Below are 20427 nucleotides of genomic sequence, written 5' to 3' on the forward strand. Positions count from 1 at the left end.
TGTCCTCATTCGTTGACACACCGCAGAGAGGTTTCGAACTTGACCCATGACATTCGCTCCACGTCTAGACAACAGGAACTTCACGCCGTCACGTCTCATCGCTTTGACAGTCTTATATTGTCAGCGAAAATTTGTTAAACCGCAAGGGTTTCAACGAGCTACTTTAGAGTCTAGAGCCACCACACACACGTGTTTTGGCGACCTCGGCTACGAAGGTTAGTCTCTGACCCAATAGGAATGAAAATACTACCTGCTTGCCGCCAAAGCACGCCACCCATAGGTTTCCGTCTGTATCAATAGTTTGTCCGTCTGGCAGTCCTTCCACGCCATTTTCTTTAAAGTTGAAAACGGTTCTTCTGTTGCCTGCAAAAGAAACGCTTAAGTCAGGACAAACCTCAATTTGATAACACTAAAGTAACTTTACTTATGTATGCGGTTTACCTATTTTGCTCTCGGTAATATCAAAATCGAAGGCATCTATTTTTCCTGTGGCAGAATCTATATAGTACATGGTTTTGTTATCCGGACTCCACGCAAAACCGTTTGAAATGCTGATTTTTGTTACGTGCGTCTTAGTGCTTCTGTCCTTGGCAAGGTTGAATAATATTCCTTTCTCTGGAGTGATCTCATTATTTACTATTGGTCCCAACGTCCCTGAAACAAAAATAATCAACAATTTTAAATGTCTGTCGACAAATAACTTTAACTCTTTGGAGTTAGAGAAGACATCTTCAATTTTTTAAACGTGTATTAAGAATACTGTACTTTTTGAAGAAAATTTCACGTATTCGTACTTCATAGCACAATCCCTTGCATTCTAGAAATGCAAGAAAATCTGTAATAAAATTGCGTCCTGCTCGCATTTTCAGTGAAAAATTGTGGTCAAAGATCGGCTATTTGGTAAGACGGTACTGAACTATGCAAAAGTATCGATTTTCAATATGATATAATCTGGTTTCGGAAACCGAGCGAGGTGGCGCCGTGGTTAGACACTGGACGCGCATTCGGGAGGGCGACGGTTCAATCCCGCGTCCGGCCATCCTGATTTTCCTAAATCACTCCAGGCAAATGCCGGGATGGTTCCTCTGAAAAGGCACGGCCGACATCCTTCCCCATCCTTCCCTAATCCGATGACCCCGCTGTCTGGTCTCCTTCCCCAAACAACCCAACCCAGGTTTCTAATGTAGTAGAATGTATTGGACGGGTTTGGCCTGTCTCTGTTCCATCGGTTCACCTCAAGCCTGGTCTTTCTAAACATATTTTTGCATATCGGTGCTGCGGAACATTGCACTTGACTGATGTGACGCTTATGGTTGAAGGGAAGGTACCAAGTAGAAGTATAACGGTACTGGAAGACAACAGAGGGAGGGAGAGGCATAGAGCTGGTGTTTTTTACTTTGAGGGAAGGGTTATAAATGAATAAGGGCGGAGCAAAGCTAATAATGACCCCGAAACCGTAGTATGAAGTCACTCACGTGAGTACTGAAAGGAATCGCTAAATTTCAGCTATACGGCTGGGTACTGTCTGCCGTAGTACCTGGTAAATCTCCGTCCCAATGTTGCTAATTCTTCAGCGTGGGAGTGGAGGGCAGCTACACCACTCCTTCCCAACCACCCCCCCCCGCCCCCACCCCCCCGGGAGAATCTAGCGAAAATAGTTTGAGATCGGCCGTGAGTCCAGACTTCCAGCATCTTGTTTTAACGTCCAGCTATGCAACTGCGCCTGGTGGCCGCTGACCGGTCAGTCCGATTGTGGCCGGTGGTTCGGCAACGTATTCAGCACTCATGTTTTCGGGTATATCGCTCCTTTGCACGCCAGTTTAACTTGACTTCTAAAACCACTCAAAATAATCAGTTTCTGAAATGAACTATTTTCGGCTTTTCATTCCTATTATTTCCTGTAATAAACGTAGAAATCGAACAAATATTGAACAAATTAAATTAAATAGGCAAGTAAAACAACTTACTCCATCAACTATTTGCTGCTTTTCTCGAGACGTGATAGGTGGTAGAATACTACAAAAATAAATAAATATTATCATATTGATTCTAATACTTTAAAACTCTGCTCAGAAGTCATGTTATAACCGGAGATCATAACACTGTTTGAGCTTTACGAGTAGTCAGTACCGAAAGGTGAAAACTGAGGTTGAAGAACTCTGCTTTTGTGTTAACTTGTCCATTTCCAAAGGCTACAAGCAGTTAAAGGCCTGCTATCTAGAAATAGGCAGCAGGTCAGCTACTTTCTATTTTTGTCTACTGTGAATGAATTGTTAAGTTTCTGATTTATTACTGTTACCATAATTTCCTTCCTCTTACATTGTTTCGTGGGAACGGAAGAAAATTATTTGATGTTTTAGAGCAAATGATGCGTTGTACTTCATTGCTACGCCACTTCGTAAAAATATTTCTAGACTAGAGTTGGTGCCATTCTGCAATACGACGGATATCCGCGACCGCACAGAGAAACTCCTGTATAGACCACCACGGAGCAAGCTTTGCAACCGGCCGGTGTGGTCGTGCGGATCTAGGCGCTTGTCTGGAACCGCTTGACCGCTACGGTCGCAGGTTCGAATCCTGCCTCGGGCATGGATGTGTGTGATGTTCTTAGGTTAGTTAGGTTTAAGTAGCTCTACGTTCTAGGGGACTGATGACCTCAAGCTGTTAAGTCCCATAGTGCTCAGAGCCATTTGAACCAAGCTTTGCACATTGCAAGTAACACGCGTACCTTAAGCCATGACGCACTCCAATAGGGACATCGTCTCAGAGAAGCTGTATCCGGTCGTGTACCATGTCTTTGCTGCTCGTTTCTGACTGCATTCTTATTAAAACAGCGCTGATCGCTTTTCCCATTTTCTGTACAACGCAATATTTCAAACCAATGGAAATTATACGGCTAAAAACTACTCTTTTTTAAAACAATGTTTATTTAAAAATGAAAGAATTTGAGCAGTGATACTATGGCTAATTGATATTTCGGTTTTTTAATTAGATTATTTCTAAAAAATAAAAAAAGGCCTATTACAACAAACATCAAACAAATACCGAAAATATCGGTCGCTCAGAACGAAAATACAGGTAATGGTTTTAACCGGTTGGCTTTTCCCATCCCTATAATTCAGTCGTGACCCTAAAGCCACCCTCTAATACACTTTGTGATCAAAAGTATCCGGATACCTGGCTGAAATGACTTATAAGTTATTGGCGCCCTCCATCGGTAATGCTGGAATTCAATATGGTGTTGGCCCATCCTTAGTCCTGATGACAACTTCTACTCTCGCAGACATCGTTCAATCAGGTGCTGGAAGGTTTCTTGGGGAATGGCAGCCCATTCTTCACGGAGTGCTGCACTGAGGAGAGGTATCGATGTCCGTCGGTGAGGCCTGGCGCGAAGTCGGCGTTCCAAAACACCCCAAAGATGTTCTGCAGTATTCAGGTCAGGACTCTATGCAAGCCAGTCCATTACAGGTGTGTTACTGTCGTGTAACCAGTCCACCACAGGCTGTGCATTATGGACATGTACTCAACTGTGTTGAAAGGTACAATCGCCATCCTCGAATTGCTCTTCAACAGTGGGATGCAAGAAAGAGCTTAAAGACGGGCGTTGTGGCCGAGCGGTTCTAAGCGCTTCAGTCCGGAACCGCGCTGCTGCTATGCTCGCGGGTTCGAATCCTGCCTCGGGCATGGATCTGTGTGATGTTCTTAGGTTAGTTAGGTTTAATTAGCTCTAAGCCTAGGGGACTGATGACCTCAGATGTTAAGTCCCATAGTGCTTAGATCCATTTGAACCATTTGTCTGTTAACGCTTTTTAAAATTATCTTAAGTTAATCCGTCACTCGAAAAGGTAACTTCGTTAATTGAAGATTGACATTAAGAATCTTGTGCCAAGCTACAATTAAATCCACCAACCTTAATACGAACTTCGATAATTACTTCAATTGCTTAGAAATACTGTATGAAGAATCTGTCGAAGTGCGATGTCAAAATACCTCGATACATGTTTCAGCTAAGAAATGACGTTTTACTTACTATTAAGTAATATATAGCCAAAAATACACCAATAAATTCTGAAATACTTGCCATGGCAAAATCCGATTCCAGGTTTGTAGCTTGCTAACCACATGCAAGTTGCTGATGTACTACATATCACACACATTCTGCGCAACTTTTTATTTTGACATTTTTTAGTGATTTTCGCTTTTGTATGTTTCAAGCCAAAGTCACAGATTAAATCAATATGTGATAAACCTATGAGGGTCCACGAATTTTATAGTTATGATCTATTGAATTTTGTTTTAATCTGGTCTTCAGCGTCATTTGAAATTATGTAAATCATAAATGATTCAAAAGACGACGTGGTGTACGTCTTGGTTGACGGCATAATAACAACCTCGCAAGCCACTATTGTACAAATAACTGCATCGACCATTAACGGCAGTTACCATCAGTTAGTTGCTTGCAGAGTGAGTGGTGCGACTAGGATGGTTTGCCTTGACTGCTTCAGATGGCACTGCGTATTTCCGTTTGAATAATGGTATGGTGGCAACACTGATAGCGGCCATTTTGTTGTTGTTCTCGCCGATATTTCACTGCAGTTAACTCACTCACTCACTGAAGGACTTATAGAAGATTAAAGACTTATTAACGACTGCGAAACGAAGTAGGGCGATATAGTGTTCACCTGCCCAGAGAGTGCCGGCAGCGTCCACCTTGGCGTCGTTGATCTTGTTGTCCCGACTGCCATCCTCGTCGTGCACCGTTGCGATCACCTCCAGGGCGGCTGGTTCGCTGCTCTCCCCATCCCATGTCATCAGCACCACATTACGACCCATGTTTATAACGAATTTGTCTGCTTTGCCTTTAACTGGAATAATGAAATGTACTCCCTCTGCAAACAAAAAAAATCAGTGTTTTAATCTTTCAGCGTGGTTTTCCTTCAGATGAAATGATCATCTTCAAGCAGTTGATATGGGACTCATTAACTCTATTCAGCATAAACACGGTATCAAGTGATTTGTGGTATTAATCTTCTTGCAGATGCATTTCAAAGAGTATTGTCTACATCTTTTATTGATGAATGATTTACATTCAGAGTTCTCAAAGATAAGTGTTTAATTGAGTAATAACAATTAAGGAAATATTACATCATAAATAAGTAAATTAATACCTATTGTAGGTATCAATTGAAGATTTCACATTTTAGCGTACTTTCTGGCAAAAGAAAACATTTCACATGCGCGAGTTCTGGACTGGGATTTATTGACGTTATTGTATATTGTAATTTACGTGTTTACTTCAACGAAGTACAGTTTGTGTTGTTATGGTATTCTTACACACTATCCATTTGACTCTCTAGTAAGTTGCGGAAGTGAAAAGTTCCGAAATAAGTGACAAGTTTGTACAGCGTAGACTAAGTTCTTTCTTTACTTTTTGTTTAGTCACGTAAACAATGCAGGTTTAACCCTTTCTGTTTCTCCAGAAGTTTTGAATTAGTATCCGAACTTTAGGCCTAAACTTTCTGAGAAATTTAATACATTAATAAGTAGTCTAGGAAGTTATTCACATGTAACTTAGACTAAAGCTAAAATTTGTTTGCCATGAGTGGAAAGTGTAGGACTTGCTGTAGGATTGTTAGTTACAGTGTGTGGTGTGAGGATTGTTGCAGTTCCTTTCACGTGGGTGACTGTAGCGGCGTGGGAATTGGGGAAATAAACAAGGCTCCCTGGTTGTGTAGAATTTGCTGTGGAGATAGGAAAATAGTAGAACAGGAGGAGTAGGTCGCTGCCCTTCAGGCAGAACTACATAAAGCAAAACAAGATCTTGAAAGGCTAAGGGGGAGAAGGGAAAGAGGGAGATGGGAAGTGACAACAGGTTATAGAAGAAATAGAAATAGGACCTTCTCAGACATTGGTGTTGTGAATGTGGAAAACAGGTTTGATCAGTTGGAAACTGATATATGTAGAAGTAGACAGGACACAACAAACTTTAAAAAAAGTGTTTGAAAAGTAAGAGGTCAGGAAAGGTGGTGAAGGAGAAAGTTTTGTTGTTAGGTAGTTACCATGGTAGAGGTGTTGACCAACCGTTGCAGGATGAACTAGGGTCGGATTACCAGGTCACTAGTTTTTTTTTTAAACTGGTGCAAGCCCAAGTCAGGTGATAGAGGATGTAAGTTCACTTTGCGAACACTTCACAAGGGAAGACACCTGGTAATAGTGGATGGAGTGGGCAATATCATAGACAGGATCCCTAATTATTCAACTGAGTGACCTGGAAAACATAACTTCAGCAGTGAGGCAATAAAAAACATTCAAAAGCCAAGATCGCTTAGACACTGTTTACTAAATGGGCAGTTTCAACACACTAGAGGTACCATCATCGGATCTGTGAAGATATAACATGACAGCTCTGAGGGAGGGCTTACATGAGTTACTCTATATACATTACTATCAGTACAGTACCACATACCTGAATGTAGTTTTACGTGTATATATCATTTGGATATAATGATACATGAGGCAGACCAGCTGATATAAAATCATTGTCGCATAAATAAAAATTAAACTGCTCTCATGGTCATTTTACTCCATCAGATATATAAAACCGAAGTCACAAGATAAAACTATTTGACACATGACCGCAGCTCGAATAACGGTCGGCATGCCGAATATTTACTATCTGCACGATATGTGAGAGAGAATTGTCATAGCGTGTGCTTCGATAAGTGCCGAAGTGATAAGGAATACCACTCAATCCATAAGAAGATTGCAGCACTGTGTTGATACCAATGATCACTACTTCGAACACTTCCTGTAAATTGACGGTCGTGTCACCTTTTTGACCTCCGTTGCGTTGACCTTCAAAGACCTTATTGTTACACATCATTGGATTCGTCTCGGTAGCCACTATAAGAAAATAAGTACCAAACTACAGCATCCCACTAAAAAAAGTTGACCTTCATATCTCTGACGCGACCCCACCCAGCAACAAAAAACCAACGTCATATTATTGCCACATTGTCCCATGCAACATTTGTCCCACAAACTTTTCAGCTACTATCATTCTTTAGGAGTTATTCTAGGTGACAATAGTTACTGACTGACCCTGTATATTGGAGATGAGAAGCGGTAAGGAGTGACACATCTGAAGAAAAAGGTGACTCGACACGTATGCAAATAGTTAAAAGTTAAGCAAGTCGACGTTATACAACCAACGAGGGGAGGGACATAACGCTGAACGGAATGAGACTCAGCTACGCGAAAGTAGTGCATACGATAAATATCACATTGATGATATGTTTAAACGTGTCATCAAGCTGCAATTTCTGCTAGACGACAAAAAATACTAAGAAATAACGACTTCGTGAAAACTTCACAGACCTTGTTACAGAGGGCTGTATATCAAGGCTAGCAAGGCAAAACAACAGTTGTTCCGTCACTGGGATTAGTTTTTAAAAGTGCGAGAATAAAGAAATGAACGAAAGAGGCGATATATGTGCGGTAGGAGTGGTGATGTTGGTTTCGAGAGGTGTGCGTTACAACATTGCACAATGTTAATACCGAAATAGAATTACAATTTTACAGTAAGCGTATAAAAAGACCCCCCAAGATGTAAAATACAAATGCCATATCTTAATTATCTTATGGCATATTGTTGTTGTTGTTGTTGTGGTCTTCAGTCCTGAGACTGGTTTGATGCAGCTCTCCATGCTACTCTATCCTGTGCAAGCTTCTTCATCTCCCAGTACCTACTGCAACCTACATCCTTCTGAATCTGCTTAGTGTATTCATCTCTTAGTCTCCCTCTACGATTTTTACCCTCCACGCTGCCCTCCAACGCTAAATTTGTGATCCCTTGATGCCTCAAAACATGTCCTACCAACCGATCCCTTCTTCTAGTCAAGTTGTGCCACAAACTTCTCTTCTCCCCAATCCTATTCAGTACCTCCTCATTAGTTACGTGATCTACCCACCTTATCTTCAGCATTCTTCTGTAGCATCACATTTCGAAAGCTTCTATTCTCTTCTTGTCCAAACTAGTTATCGTCCATGTTTCAGTTCCATACATGGCTACACTCCATACAAATACTTTCAGAAACGACTTCCTGACACTTAAATCTATACTCGATGTTAACAAATTTCTCTTCTTCAGAAACGATTTCCTTGCCATTGCCAGTCTACATTTTATATCCTCTCTACTTCGACCATCATCAGTTATTTTACTCCCTATATAGCAAAACTCCTTTACTACTTTAAGTGTCTCATTTCCTAATCTAAATCCCTCAGCATCACCCGATTTAATTTGACTACATTCCATTATCCTCGTTCTGCTTTTGTTGATGTTCATCTTATATCCTCCTTTCAAGACACTGTCCATTCCGTTCAACTGCTCTTCCAAGTCCTTTGCTGTCTCTGATAGAATTACAATGTCATCGGTGAACCTCAAAGTTTTTACTTCTTCTCCATGAATTTTAATACCTACTCCGAATTTTTCTTTTGTTTCCTTTACTGCTTGCTCAATATACAGATTGAACAACATCGGGGAGAGGCTACAACCCTGTCTCACTCCTTTCCCAACCACTGCTTCCCTTTCATGCCCCTCGGCTCTTATAACTGCCATCTGGTTTCTGTACAAATTGTAAATAGCCTTCCGCTCCCTGTGTTTTACCCCTGCCACCTACAGAATTTGAAAGAGAGTATTCCAGTTAACATTATCAAAAGCTTTCTCTAAGTCTACAAACGCTATAAACGTAGGTTTGCCTTTTCTTAATCTTTCTTCTAAGATAAATCGTAGGGTCAGTATTGCCTCACGTGTCCCAACATTTATACGGAATCCAAACTGATCTTCCCCGAGGTCCGCTTCTACCAGTTTTTCCATTCGTCTGTAAAGAATTCGCGTTAGTATTTTGCAACTGTGACTTATTAAACTGATAGTTCGGTAATTTTCACATCCGTCAACACCTGCTTTCTTTGGAATTGAAATTATTATATTCTTCTTGAAGTCTGAGGGTATTTCGCCTGTCTCATACATCTTGTTCACCAGATGGTAGTTTTGTCATGACTGGCTCTCCCAAGGCCATCAGTAGTTCTAATGGAATGTTATCTACTCCTAGGGCCTTGTTTCGACTCGGGTGTTTCAGTGCTCTGTCAAACTCTTCACGCAGTACCTTATCTCCCATTTCGTCTTCATCTACATCCTCTTCCATTTCCATAATATTGTCCTCAAGTACATCGCCCTTGTATAAACCCTCTATATACTCCTTCCACCTTTCTGCCTTCCCTTCTTTGCTTAGAACTGGGTTGCCATCTGGGCTCTTGATATTCATACATGTGGTTCTCTTCTCTCCAAAGGTCTCTTTAATTTTCCTGTAGGCAGTATCTATCTTACCCCTAGTGAGACAGGCCTCTACATCCTTACATTTGTCATCGCTGCTTAGCCATTTTGCACTTCCTGTCGATCTCATTTTTGAGATGTCTGTACTCCTTTTTGCCTGCTTCATTTACTGCATTTTTATATTTTCTCCTTTCATCAATTAAATTCAATATTTCTTCTGTTGCCCAAGGATTTCTATTAGCCCTCGTCTTTTTACCTACTTGATCGTCTGCTGCCTTCACTACTTCATCCCTCAGAGCTACCCATTCTTCTTCTACTGTATTTCTTTCCCCCATTCCTGTCAATTGTTCCCTTATGCTCTCCCTGAAACTCTCTACAACTTCTGGTTCTTTCAGTTTATTCAGGTCCCATCTCCTTAAATTCCCACCTTTTTGCAGTTTCTTCAGTTTCAATCTGCAGTTCATAACCAATAGATTGTGGTCAGAATCCACATCTGCCCCTGGAAATGTCTTACAATTTAAAACCTGGTTCCTAAATCTGTCTTACCATTATATAATCTATCTGATACCTTTTAGTATCTCCAGGATTATTCCAGGTATACAACCTTCTTTTATGATTCTTGAACCAAGTGTTAGCTATGATTAAGTTATGCTCTGTGCAAAATTCTACAAGACGGCTTCGTCTTTCATTTCTTCCCCCCAATCCATATTCACCTACTATGTTTCCTTCTCTCCCTTTTCCTACTGACGAGTTCCAGTCACCCCTGACTATTAAATTTTCGTCTCCCTTCACTACCTGAATAATTTATTTTATCTCGTCATACATTTCATCAATTTCTTCATCATCTGCAGAGCTAGTTGGCATATAAACTTGTACTACTGTAGTAGGCATGTGCTTTGTGTCTATCTTGGCCACAATAATGCGTTCACTATGCTGTTTGTAGTAGCTAACCCGCACTCCTATTTTTTTATTCATTATTAAACCTACTCCTGCATTACCCCTATTTGATTTTGTATTTATAACCCTGTAATCACCTGACCAAAAGTCTTGTTCCTCCTGCCACCGAACTTCACTGATTCCCACTATATCTAACTTTAACCTATCCATTTCCCTTTTTAGATTTTCTAATCTACCTGCCCGATTAAGGGATCTGACATTCCACGCTCCGATCCGTAGAACGCCAGTTTTCTTTCTCCTGATAGCGACGTCCTCTTGAGTAGTCCCCGCCCGGAGATCCGAATGGGGGACTATTTTACCTCCGGAATATTGTACCCAAGAGGACGCCATCATTATTTAATCATACAGTAAAGCTGCATGTCTGCATGTCCTCGGGAAAAATTACGGCTGTAGTTTCCCCTTGCTTTCAGCCGTTCGCAGTACCAGCACAGCAAGGCCGTTTTGGTTAATGTTACAAGGCCAGATCAGTCAATCATCCAGACTGTTGCCCCTGCAACTACTGAAAAGGCTGCCCCTCTTCAGGAACCACATGTTTGTCTGGCCTCTCAACAGATACCCCTCCATTGCGGTTGCACCTACGGTACGGCCATCTGTATCGCTGAGGCACGCAAGCCTCCCCACCAACGGCAAGGTCCATGGTTCATGGGGGGGCTTATGACATAATGACCTGCAAAATGTACAATAATTTAAACAACACAAAACATCATTATTTAGGATGTTGTGCAACCCTTTCACGATTTGTTAAATAAGATTTAGGCAATAAGAAAATTAAGGAAGTAACCTGTCGCCGACACTCGCTTAAAACGAACAGTAACAGTACCGTACTGTTTAAATATCAAGTTAACAATACTCGAATCACTCCAGAAACGACCCCAACGTAAGGCATGACAGAACCTCAGTTTAAATAAAAAGGTCCAGCAAAATATATACCGATCAATATGAATCTTACAAGCAACTGATACTGCTGAATGTTCTTGAGTTAATGTGCAGTGACGGCCATCCAACAGATAGCACAAGATAACACGTGTTTCTTAACTCCAGCTACTGATAAATGGCCACAGTTTGTAATGTGCACACTCATCTTGTGTGATTCAGCGCCAGTAACACAGTGCAGCTTAGCTTGCCACTGTACGACTCCCCAGCAAGCCAAACAAACATTTCACAAACACAAGAGAAACGAAGCAGGCATCATATACCGGGCAGAGAATCCGTTAACGATTTCCAGCTCGCGCCAGGACGGCACACCCAGCAAGACGTGCCCATGAGGCCAAAGTCGTTCCTGCCGTGTTCACGTGCTGGGCGAACTGCTGGCCGCCACACAGGGACTGAGAGCAGACGAGAAGGCGGCATCGCCGATGCGTCTGCAGAGCGCCTTCTGGGCGCTTGTGTTCGACATGGTCACTACTTTGGGGGGCGAGCACGGGCTGTGACAGCGCGGTTGGGTGGGCGTTCGGATCTGCATGCGTCCGTGACGGAGCTGAACTGTCACAACATAGTTTCAAAAAGAGTGACTTTTGCGTATGGATTTGTTGCAGTTCCACGGATCTGTGTGCATTTTGACAGTCCATTTATTCCCCCCAGGGGATCCACAACTCTTTTGTGGATACGTGCGTAGCTAGCACGGGACCCCGAGCTAATGTGGCCTTCCTTCTTTTCCGGGCTGCATACCTTCCCTTTTCGCATCCTTCCCCATCCCCCATCTTCGCCCCGCCCCCCTCACCTCTGGCTCTTTCCTTCCCTTTCTCCCCCTCTGGGAGTATGGTTTGTGCCTACGTCCGGAGACGGACGCTTGTAAATGTACCACATTCTTCGCCTTCCTTGCTTGTATGTCTTCATCTTTCTTTGTCCTTCTCTTTTCCTTACCTCTTCTCTTTACCTCTTCTCTTTACCCTTTTCTCCGCTGCGGCGTTTGAGACATCTCTTCTTTCCTTTCCCTGTCTCTTTCATCCTCCCTGTGCGTGTCTGAAGGCCGACCCACGCACTTCCATGCGTAGCCGGTGACGGGGTAACGCGTAATTCCCCGCCCCGGGTAGACAGGTAGGACACGTACGTACCCCCTGGTAACGGGCAGGCCCAGGGAGGGATCATTACCCGAGCTGATACCTTCCGAAAGTGCCGATTGGTCCCTCCGTCCGTTTGTCGGGAGGTGTGACCTGAGGTGTGAACAATCACCTAAGGCGGGAGTGCCCTCAGTGAGGGCCCCCACAAAGGAGGAGCGCGCCATCGGAGACGCCGGTAATCATAGGGGATTCTTCCGCAATGGTTTCCCCACCTTCCACTATGTCTGCTCACAAACGTAAGTTCACTGAGTCTCAGCCACAGACAGTTCTTCCATCATTGCCACAGTTCCTTGTTGTTTCTCGGTCTGACGAAAGTCACGACTTCTCCACGGTCAACCCTTTCATTATTCAGAAAGGTGTCGACGCAATTGCAGGTCCTGTAAAGTCTTGTTCCAGATTACGGAATGGCACCCTGTTGTTAGAAACAAACAGTGCCCTCCAGGCACAAAAATTGCTGCGTACTTCTCTGCTCCACACCTTCCCTGTCTGGGTGGAACCGCATCGTACTTTAAATTCCTCGCGTGGAGTCGTTTATACACGCTCCCTTGATGGATTGTCTGACGAGGAAATTCAACACTACCTGTCTGACCAGGGCATAACGGCTGTTCATAGAGTTATGAAAAGGGTTGACACGAACATCATTCCAACCCGCACTGTCTTCTTGACATTTGACAAAGTTCAACTCCCATTGAAAATCAAACCAGGCTATGAGATAATTTCCGTTCGCCCTTACGTCCCAAACCCTACGCATTGCTATCGATGTCAGTGGTTCAATCACACCAGCCAGTCCTGTTCCAATCTGGCCAAATGTGTTGTGTGGCAAGGATGCCCATGAGGGTGCTTGTCCACCTCCATCCCCTCGCTGCATCAACTGTGTGGGTGACCACGCTGCTTCCTCTCGAGATTGCCCCGTTTTTAAGGACGAAAAGCTCATCCAGGAAATAAGAGTGAAGGAAAAGGTGTCGACCTTTGATGCTCGAAAATTATTCGCCAGTCGACAGCCCACCGTGCCTCAGACAGGAAAATACAGCACTGTCCTTGCTTCTCCTCAGCCAACAAAGGAGGCGGCCACGCAGACTGGCGACCTCACCTTTAGTGCCACGGTCGTCAGATCGGCCAGCGCAAAGATCGCCCGTTCAGCCTCACCACTTTCGCCTGCCCACTCTATGGCTCACCCTTCGTCGGGTTCTGCTAAATCTCGAGCCCAGAAGTCAGACACCTAGTCTTCGAAAAAAGAGCATACTTGTGAAGAGTTTTTACGTACCGCAACTTCACAACCATCGGTTCCTCCTTCATCTAAACATCATACTTCCAAGAAGGCTACAAAGAAACCCAGTTCCTCTCCTTCTCCGCCAAGGCGTGTCCCATCTACAGCACCACCTGGCGGAAATCGCCCTCGGCCGTCTTCTGTGTCGCCGAGGCGCACTGCTGGTGGCCGGTCAACCGGCCGATCGCTGGTGGCAGGAGCTGCTCCTGACCAACCTATGGATCAGGATCTTCTGCCTTCGGCTGAATGCCATTCCATGCTGTCGGTCGCAAGCTCTGAGCAGTCGTTGAGTTGACAGCGACCTTGGTCACATTCCTCCATTTTCTGTTCACCCTATGTCCATTATCCACTGGAATATCCGCGGCATTCGAGCCAATCTGGGTGAATTGTCGATCCTCTTACGATCCTACTCGCCGGTCATCTTCTGTCTTCAGGAAACAAAGCTGCATCCCCATGACCGCTTTGTTCTCCCTCATTTTCAGTCCGTCCGATATGACCTCCCCTCTGTTGAAGGCACTCCAGCCCATGGAGGACTCATGATTCTTCTCCATGATACTCTCCATTATCACCCAATCCCCTTAAACAGTTCCTTCCAAGCTGTCGCCGTCCGTCTTTCCCTTTGTGGATACACGTTCTCTCTTTGTACTGTATACCTTCCATCGTCCACACCAATGGCACGAGCTGATATCCTTCATCTTCTTGGTCAGCTTCCACCCCCCCTATTTGCTGGTTGGGGACTTCAATGCCCACCACCCGCTTTGGGGATCTCCACATCCTTGTCCACGTGGCTCCCTATTGCTAGACGTCTTCCACCAAGCGGATCTACTTCGCCTCAACACTGGGGTCCCCACATTTTTGTCTGCCTCCACGACAAATTTATCTCATTTGGATCTTGCCGTCGGTACTGTTCCGCTAGCTCGGAACTTCGAATGGTTCGCCCTTGATGATACACACTCGAGTGAGCACTTTCCATGTGTCCTTAGACTGCAGCCTCAACTGCCATATATGCGCCCGCGACGCTGGAAGTTTGCCCAAGCCGATTGGACACTTTTTTCGTCTCTAGCGACATTCGATGACCGTCGCTTTCCCAGCGTCGACGATAAGGTCACACATATTACCGACGTTATTCTTACAGCTGCGGAACGTTCAACACCACGCACCTCCGAATCGCCCCAGCGCCCCCCAGTTCCTTGGTGGAACGAGGCATGCCGTGACGCAATACGTGAGCGGCGACGTGCTCTTCGCATTTTCCGTCACCATCCTACTTTGGCCAACTGTATCAGCTATAAGCAGCTCCATGCGCGATGCCGTCGCGTCATCCGCGATAGCAAGAAGGCAAGCTGGAAAGTCTTTATTAGCTCATTTAACACCTTCACTCCCTCCTCGGAAGTTTGGAGTCGGCTTCGACGGTTCTCAGGCGCGCCTAGTTTCTCCCTGGTCTCTGGGCTCACTGTCGCGCATGATACCTTAGTGGACCCCGTCGCAATTTCTAACTCATTGGGTCAGCACTTTGCTGAGATTTCGAGCTCTTCAAACTACCCGCCAGCGTTTCTCCCGAAGAAACGTGCGGCGGAAGTGCGACATCTTGCTTTCTCCTCTCAAAATCACGAAAGCTACAATACTGTTTTCTCCATGCGGGAACTCCAACATGCCCTCCCTTCTTCTCGCTCCTCCGCCCCAGGACCGGATGGTATCCACGTCCAAATGTTGCTGCATTTATCAACCCATAGTCTGCGTTACCTCCTTCGCCTTTATAATCGAATTTGGACCGACAGTACTTTCCCCAGACGATAGCGGGAAGCTATCGTCGTTCCCGTTCCGAAACCTGGAAAGGACAAACATCTCCCCTCTAGCTATCGCCCCATTTCTCTCACGAGTAGTGTCTGTAAGGTTTTGGAGCGTATGGTGAATTACCGTTTAGCTTGGTGGCTGGAATCCCGCAGTCTTTTAACACCTGCCCAATGCGGATTCCGAAAGCATCGTTCTGCAGTTGACCATCTTGTTGCTCTCTCCACTTATATCATGAACAATTTTCTCCGGAAACGCCAAACGGTAGCAATATTTTTTGATCTGGAGAGAGCATACGATACCTGTTGGAGGACAGGCATCCTCCGCACACTGTTCTCTTGGGGTTTCGAGGCCGGCTGCCCCTTTTTCTTCGCGAATTTATGGCAGAGCGCACATTTAGGGTGCGGGTGAACACTACTCTCTCCCGTACTTTCTCCCAAGAAAACGGGGTACCCCAGGGCTCCGTGCTGAGTGTTGTACTTTTTGCCATCGCCATAAATCCAATTATGGATTGTCTCCTTCCTGATGTCTCGGGCTCCCTCTTTGTGGACGATTTTGCGATCTACTACAGCTCTAAACGGACAAGCCTTCTTGAACGACGTCTTCAAGGATGTCTCGATCGCCTCCACTCTTGGAGCATCGAAACCGGCTTCCGTTTTTCTCCCAGTAAGACCGTTTGTGTTAATTTTTGGCGACGAAAGGAGTTTCTTCCACCCTCCTTACATCTAGGACCTGTCAACCTTCCGTTTTCAGACGTCGCTAAATTCTTGGGTCTTATGTTTGACAGAAAACTGTGCTGGTCCTCCCACGTTTCCTATCTTTCGGCTCGCTGTCTGCGATCCGTCAACACCCTCCGTGTCTTGAATGGGGAGCGGACCGAGTGGTCCTTCTCCGGCTTTATCGCGCCTTAGTGCGCTCGAAATTGGACTATGGAAGCATAGTCTACTCCTCTGCTCGGCCATCTATTCTTCGGCGTCTCGACTCTATCCACCACCGTGGATTACGTTTAGTGTCTGGAGCTTTTTACACCAGCCATGTGGAAAGCCTTTATGCTGAGACTGCTGAACCTCCGCTGTCCAATCGGCGAGCAGTCCTTCTGAGTCGTTATGCTAGCCATCTGTCTTCCATGCCTGCTAATCCAGCCCATGACATTTTTTTTCGACGCCTCCTTTGATGTAGGGTATGCAGGCCGCCCCTCCTCCCTACTACCACCGAGAATCCGCTTCCGTCAACTGCTCCATTCTCTTTCCTTCCGCTTTCCTAAAACCTTCTTGACAACTTGGGGTACAGCACCGCCTTGGCTCCGTCCCCGGATCTGCCTGCTCAGAGACCTTTGTCGATTTCCCAAGGATGGTACCCCTTCACTTGTTTATCGTCGGGTATTTGCTGCTCTATGTGCACAAATGACGGACGCCACATTTATTTACACCGACGGCTCGAAAACATCGTTAGGTGTAGGGAGTGCCTATATTGTTGGCGACACCCCAAATCACTTTCGGCTTCCCGACCAGTGTTCGGTTTATACTGCGGAGCTTTACGCTGTTCTCTAGGCTGTCCACTACATCCGCCGCCATCAGCGGATACAGTACGTTATCTGCTCAGATTCTCTCAGCTCTCTCCTCAGTCTCCAAGCTCTCTACCCTGTGCACCCTCTGGTCCACCGGATTCAGGACTGTCTGCGCTTGCTCCACCTGGGGGGCGTCTCGGTGGCGTTCCTCTGGCTCCCGGGACACGCTGGTATCTGTGGGAATGCGGCGGCCGATATAGCGGCCAAGGCTGCAGTCTCTCTTCCTCGGCCAGCTATTCAGGCTCTTCCGTTTACCGATCTACGGAGCGGTTTATGTCGCCAAGTTGCTCATTTATGGCATGCGCATTGGTCAACACTTCCCCATAATAAATTGCGGGAAGTGAAAGCCCTTCCTTGCGCATGGACCTCTTCCTCCCGATCGCGTCGTCGGGAGGAGGTAATTTTAGCTAGACTCCGGATAGGGCACTGTCTTTTTAGTCATCGACATCTTTTAAGCGGTGATCCTCCCCCACTCTGTCCCCACTGCTCTCAGCCGTGGACGGTCAGACACCTTTTAATTGAATGCCCCTATTTTAATCCGTTACGCTCCCGTCTACAGCTATCGCCTGATCTATCGTCGATTTTAGCAGACACGCGCTCAGCTGACCGCGTTCTACAGTTTATTAGTGACAGTGAAATGACGTCAGTCATTTGAAGCCTTTTTTTTGGGGGACAACCAACCCCTTTCTATAGTGGATTTTTAAGCATTCCTTCTGCCTTTAGTTTCTCAAATTTTATGACTTTGTTCCCATTGCTGCTGATTTTAAATTTCGTTTTTTTCCTGTTTTCTACGTCACGGGCTGGGCGCTAATGACCATAGAAGTTTTGCGCCCTAAAACCACAAACAAACAAAAAAAAAAAAAAAAAAAAAACCACGATGATGTGCTACAGATGCGAAATTTAACCGACAGGGACAAGATGCTGTGACGTGCAAATGATTAGCTTTTCAGAGCATTCACACAAGGTTGGTCCCGGTGGCGACACCTACAACGTGCTGACATGAGGAAACTTTCCAACCGATTTCTCATAAACAAAAAGCAGTTGACCGGCGTTGCCTGGTGAAACGTTGTGATGCTTCGTGTAAGGAGGGGAAATGCGTACCATCACGTTTCCGACTTTGTTAAAGGTCCGATTGCGGTTTATCGTATCGCGACATTGCTGCTCGCGTTGGTCGAGATCCAATGACTATTAGCAGAATATGAAATAGATGGGTTCAGAAGGGTAATACGGAACGCCGTGCTGGATCCTAACGGCCTCGTATCACTAGCAATCGAGATGACAGGCATCTTATCCGCATGGGTGTAACGGATCGTGCAGCCACGTCTCGATCCCTGAGTCAACAGACGGGGTCGTTTCCAAGACAGCAACCATCTGCACGAACAGCTCGACGACGTTTGCAGCAGCATGGACTATCAGCTCGGAGACCATGGCTGCGGTTATCCTTGATGGTGCATCACAGACAGGAGCGCCTGCGATGGTGTACTCATCGACGAGCCTGGGTGCACGAATGGCAAAACGTCAGTTTTTCGGATGAATCCAGGTTCTGTTTACAGCATCATGATGGTCGCATCCGTGTTTGGCGACATCGCGGTGAACGCACATTGGAAGCGTGTATTCGTAATCGCCATACTGGCATGTCACCCGGTGTGATGGTATGGGGTGCCATTGGTTACACGCCTCAGTCACCTCTTGTTCGCATTGAGGGCACTTTGAACAGTGGACGTTACATTTCAGATGTGTTACGACCCGTGGCTCTACCCTTCATTCGATCTCTGCGAAACCCTTCATTTCAGCAGGATAATGCACGACCGCATGTTGCAGGTCCTGTACGGGCCTTTCTGGATACAGAAAATGTTCGACTGCTGCCCTGGCCAGCGCATTCTCCAGATCTCTAACCAATTGAAAACGTCTGGTCAATGGTGGTCGAGCAACTGGCTCGTCACAATACGCCAGTCACTACTCTTGATGAACTGTGGAATCGTGTTGAAGCAGTATGGGCAGCTGTACCTCTACACGCCATCCAAGCTATGTTAATGCCCAGGCGTATCAAGGCCGTTATTACGGCCAGAGGTGGTTGTTCTGGGTACAGATTTCTCAGGATCTTTGCACCCAAATTGCGTGAAAATGTAATCACAAGTCAGTTCTAGTATAATATATTTGTCCAATGAATACCCGTACATCTGCATTTCTTCTTGGTGTAGCAGTTTTAATGGCCAGTAGTGTATTTTGGTTCCGAAACATAATCTGCGTTAATATATCCGAAGATTAGTGAAATTACGTGCATTTGTCACGATAGTACGACGAGGATGATTTCATGTTTCAGGCCCACGACGACCTGATCATTAATGATGTTGCTCTTACTATTCTGAAATGAGTAGTGTGGCTGAAATATGAGGTACACCCAGAATGTAAATTCCGTTTGTATTTCTGTCCGCGACAGCGCTACAATTGTAGTTCGGTGCATCAAGGAGATTCACAGTTTCCAGGTCTATTTACTGTATGTTCTTTAAAGATGCTGCTAAATCATCCGGGTTGTTAACTCGTAGTTCGTAAGGTTTCGCTCAGAACTGCACTGGACACCACCAGAAGCGCTCCTGATTCAGCTGAGTCCTGCCGACGAAACGTTCGGAACGAAAAAGTTTCATCGACGACGATCATACAACCTGGAAGGTTTACCATCGGTCAAGATATCCGGTTAACAAAGCCTTCATTGTGCGTGCTTTTTATGCCGTATAGTGCTTGTCTGTTGAGGATGTGTCAGATGACGATCAGTTTGGCTTTAGGAAGGGTAAAGGCACCAGCGAGGCAATTCTGGCATTGCAGTTAATTATGGGAGCAAGACTAAAGAAAACACAAGACACGTTCACAGGATTTGTTGACCTGGAAAAAGCGCACCACAATGTAAAACGATGCAAGACGTTCGAAATTCTGAGAAAAGTAGGGGTAAGCTGTAAGGATTCAAATGGCTCTAAGCACTATGGGACTTAACATCTGAGATCATCAGTCCACTAGACTGAGAACTACTTAAACCTAACTAACCTAAAGACATCATACACATCCATGCCCGAGGCAGGATTCGAACCTGCGACCGTAGCAGCAGCGAGGTTCCGGACTGAAGCGCCTAGAACCGCTCGGCCACAGCGGCCGGCAGTAAGCTGCAAGGAGAGACGGGTAATATACAATATGTACAAGAGTCAAGAGGGAGTAATAAGGGTGGATGACCATAAACGAAGTGCTCGGATTAAAAAGGATGTAAGACAGTGGTGTAGTCTTTCGCCCCTACAACAACCTATACATCAAAGAAGCAATGACGGAAATAAAAGAAAGGTTGAAGACTGGAATTAAAATTCAAGGTGAAAAGATATCAGTGTTAAGATTCGTTGCTGTTCTGAGTGAAAGTGAAGAAGAATTACATGACCTTCTGAATGGAATGAACTGTGTAACGAGTACAGAATGT

At 45.2% G+C, this 20427-nt stretch overlaps 1 protein-coding gene across 1 annotated transcript in view; it reads right to left on the minus strand.

Annotated features, from left to right (window-relative positions):
- Positions 1-20427, minus strand: part of LOC124801496 (regucalcin-like) — a 67319-nt gene that overhangs the window by 20001 nt on the left and 26891 nt on the right. The window contains exons 3-5 of the mRNA XM_047263078.1: positions 4683-4889; positions 442-654; positions 251-363 (exon numbers count right to left, since the gene is read on the minus strand). Coding sequence (XP_047119034.1) covers positions 251-363; positions 442-654; positions 4683-4889 — 533 coding nt within the window. The remainder of the gene's footprint in view (positions 1-250; positions 364-441; positions 655-4682; positions 4890-20427) is intronic.

This window comes from Schistocerca piceifrons, chromosome 1, assembly GCF_021461385.2.
Source record: "Schistocerca piceifrons isolate TAMUIC-IGC-003096 chromosome 1, iqSchPice1.1, whole genome shotgun sequence".
Taxonomy (NCBI): domain Eukaryota; kingdom Metazoa; phylum Arthropoda; class Insecta; order Orthoptera; family Acrididae; genus Schistocerca; species Schistocerca piceifrons.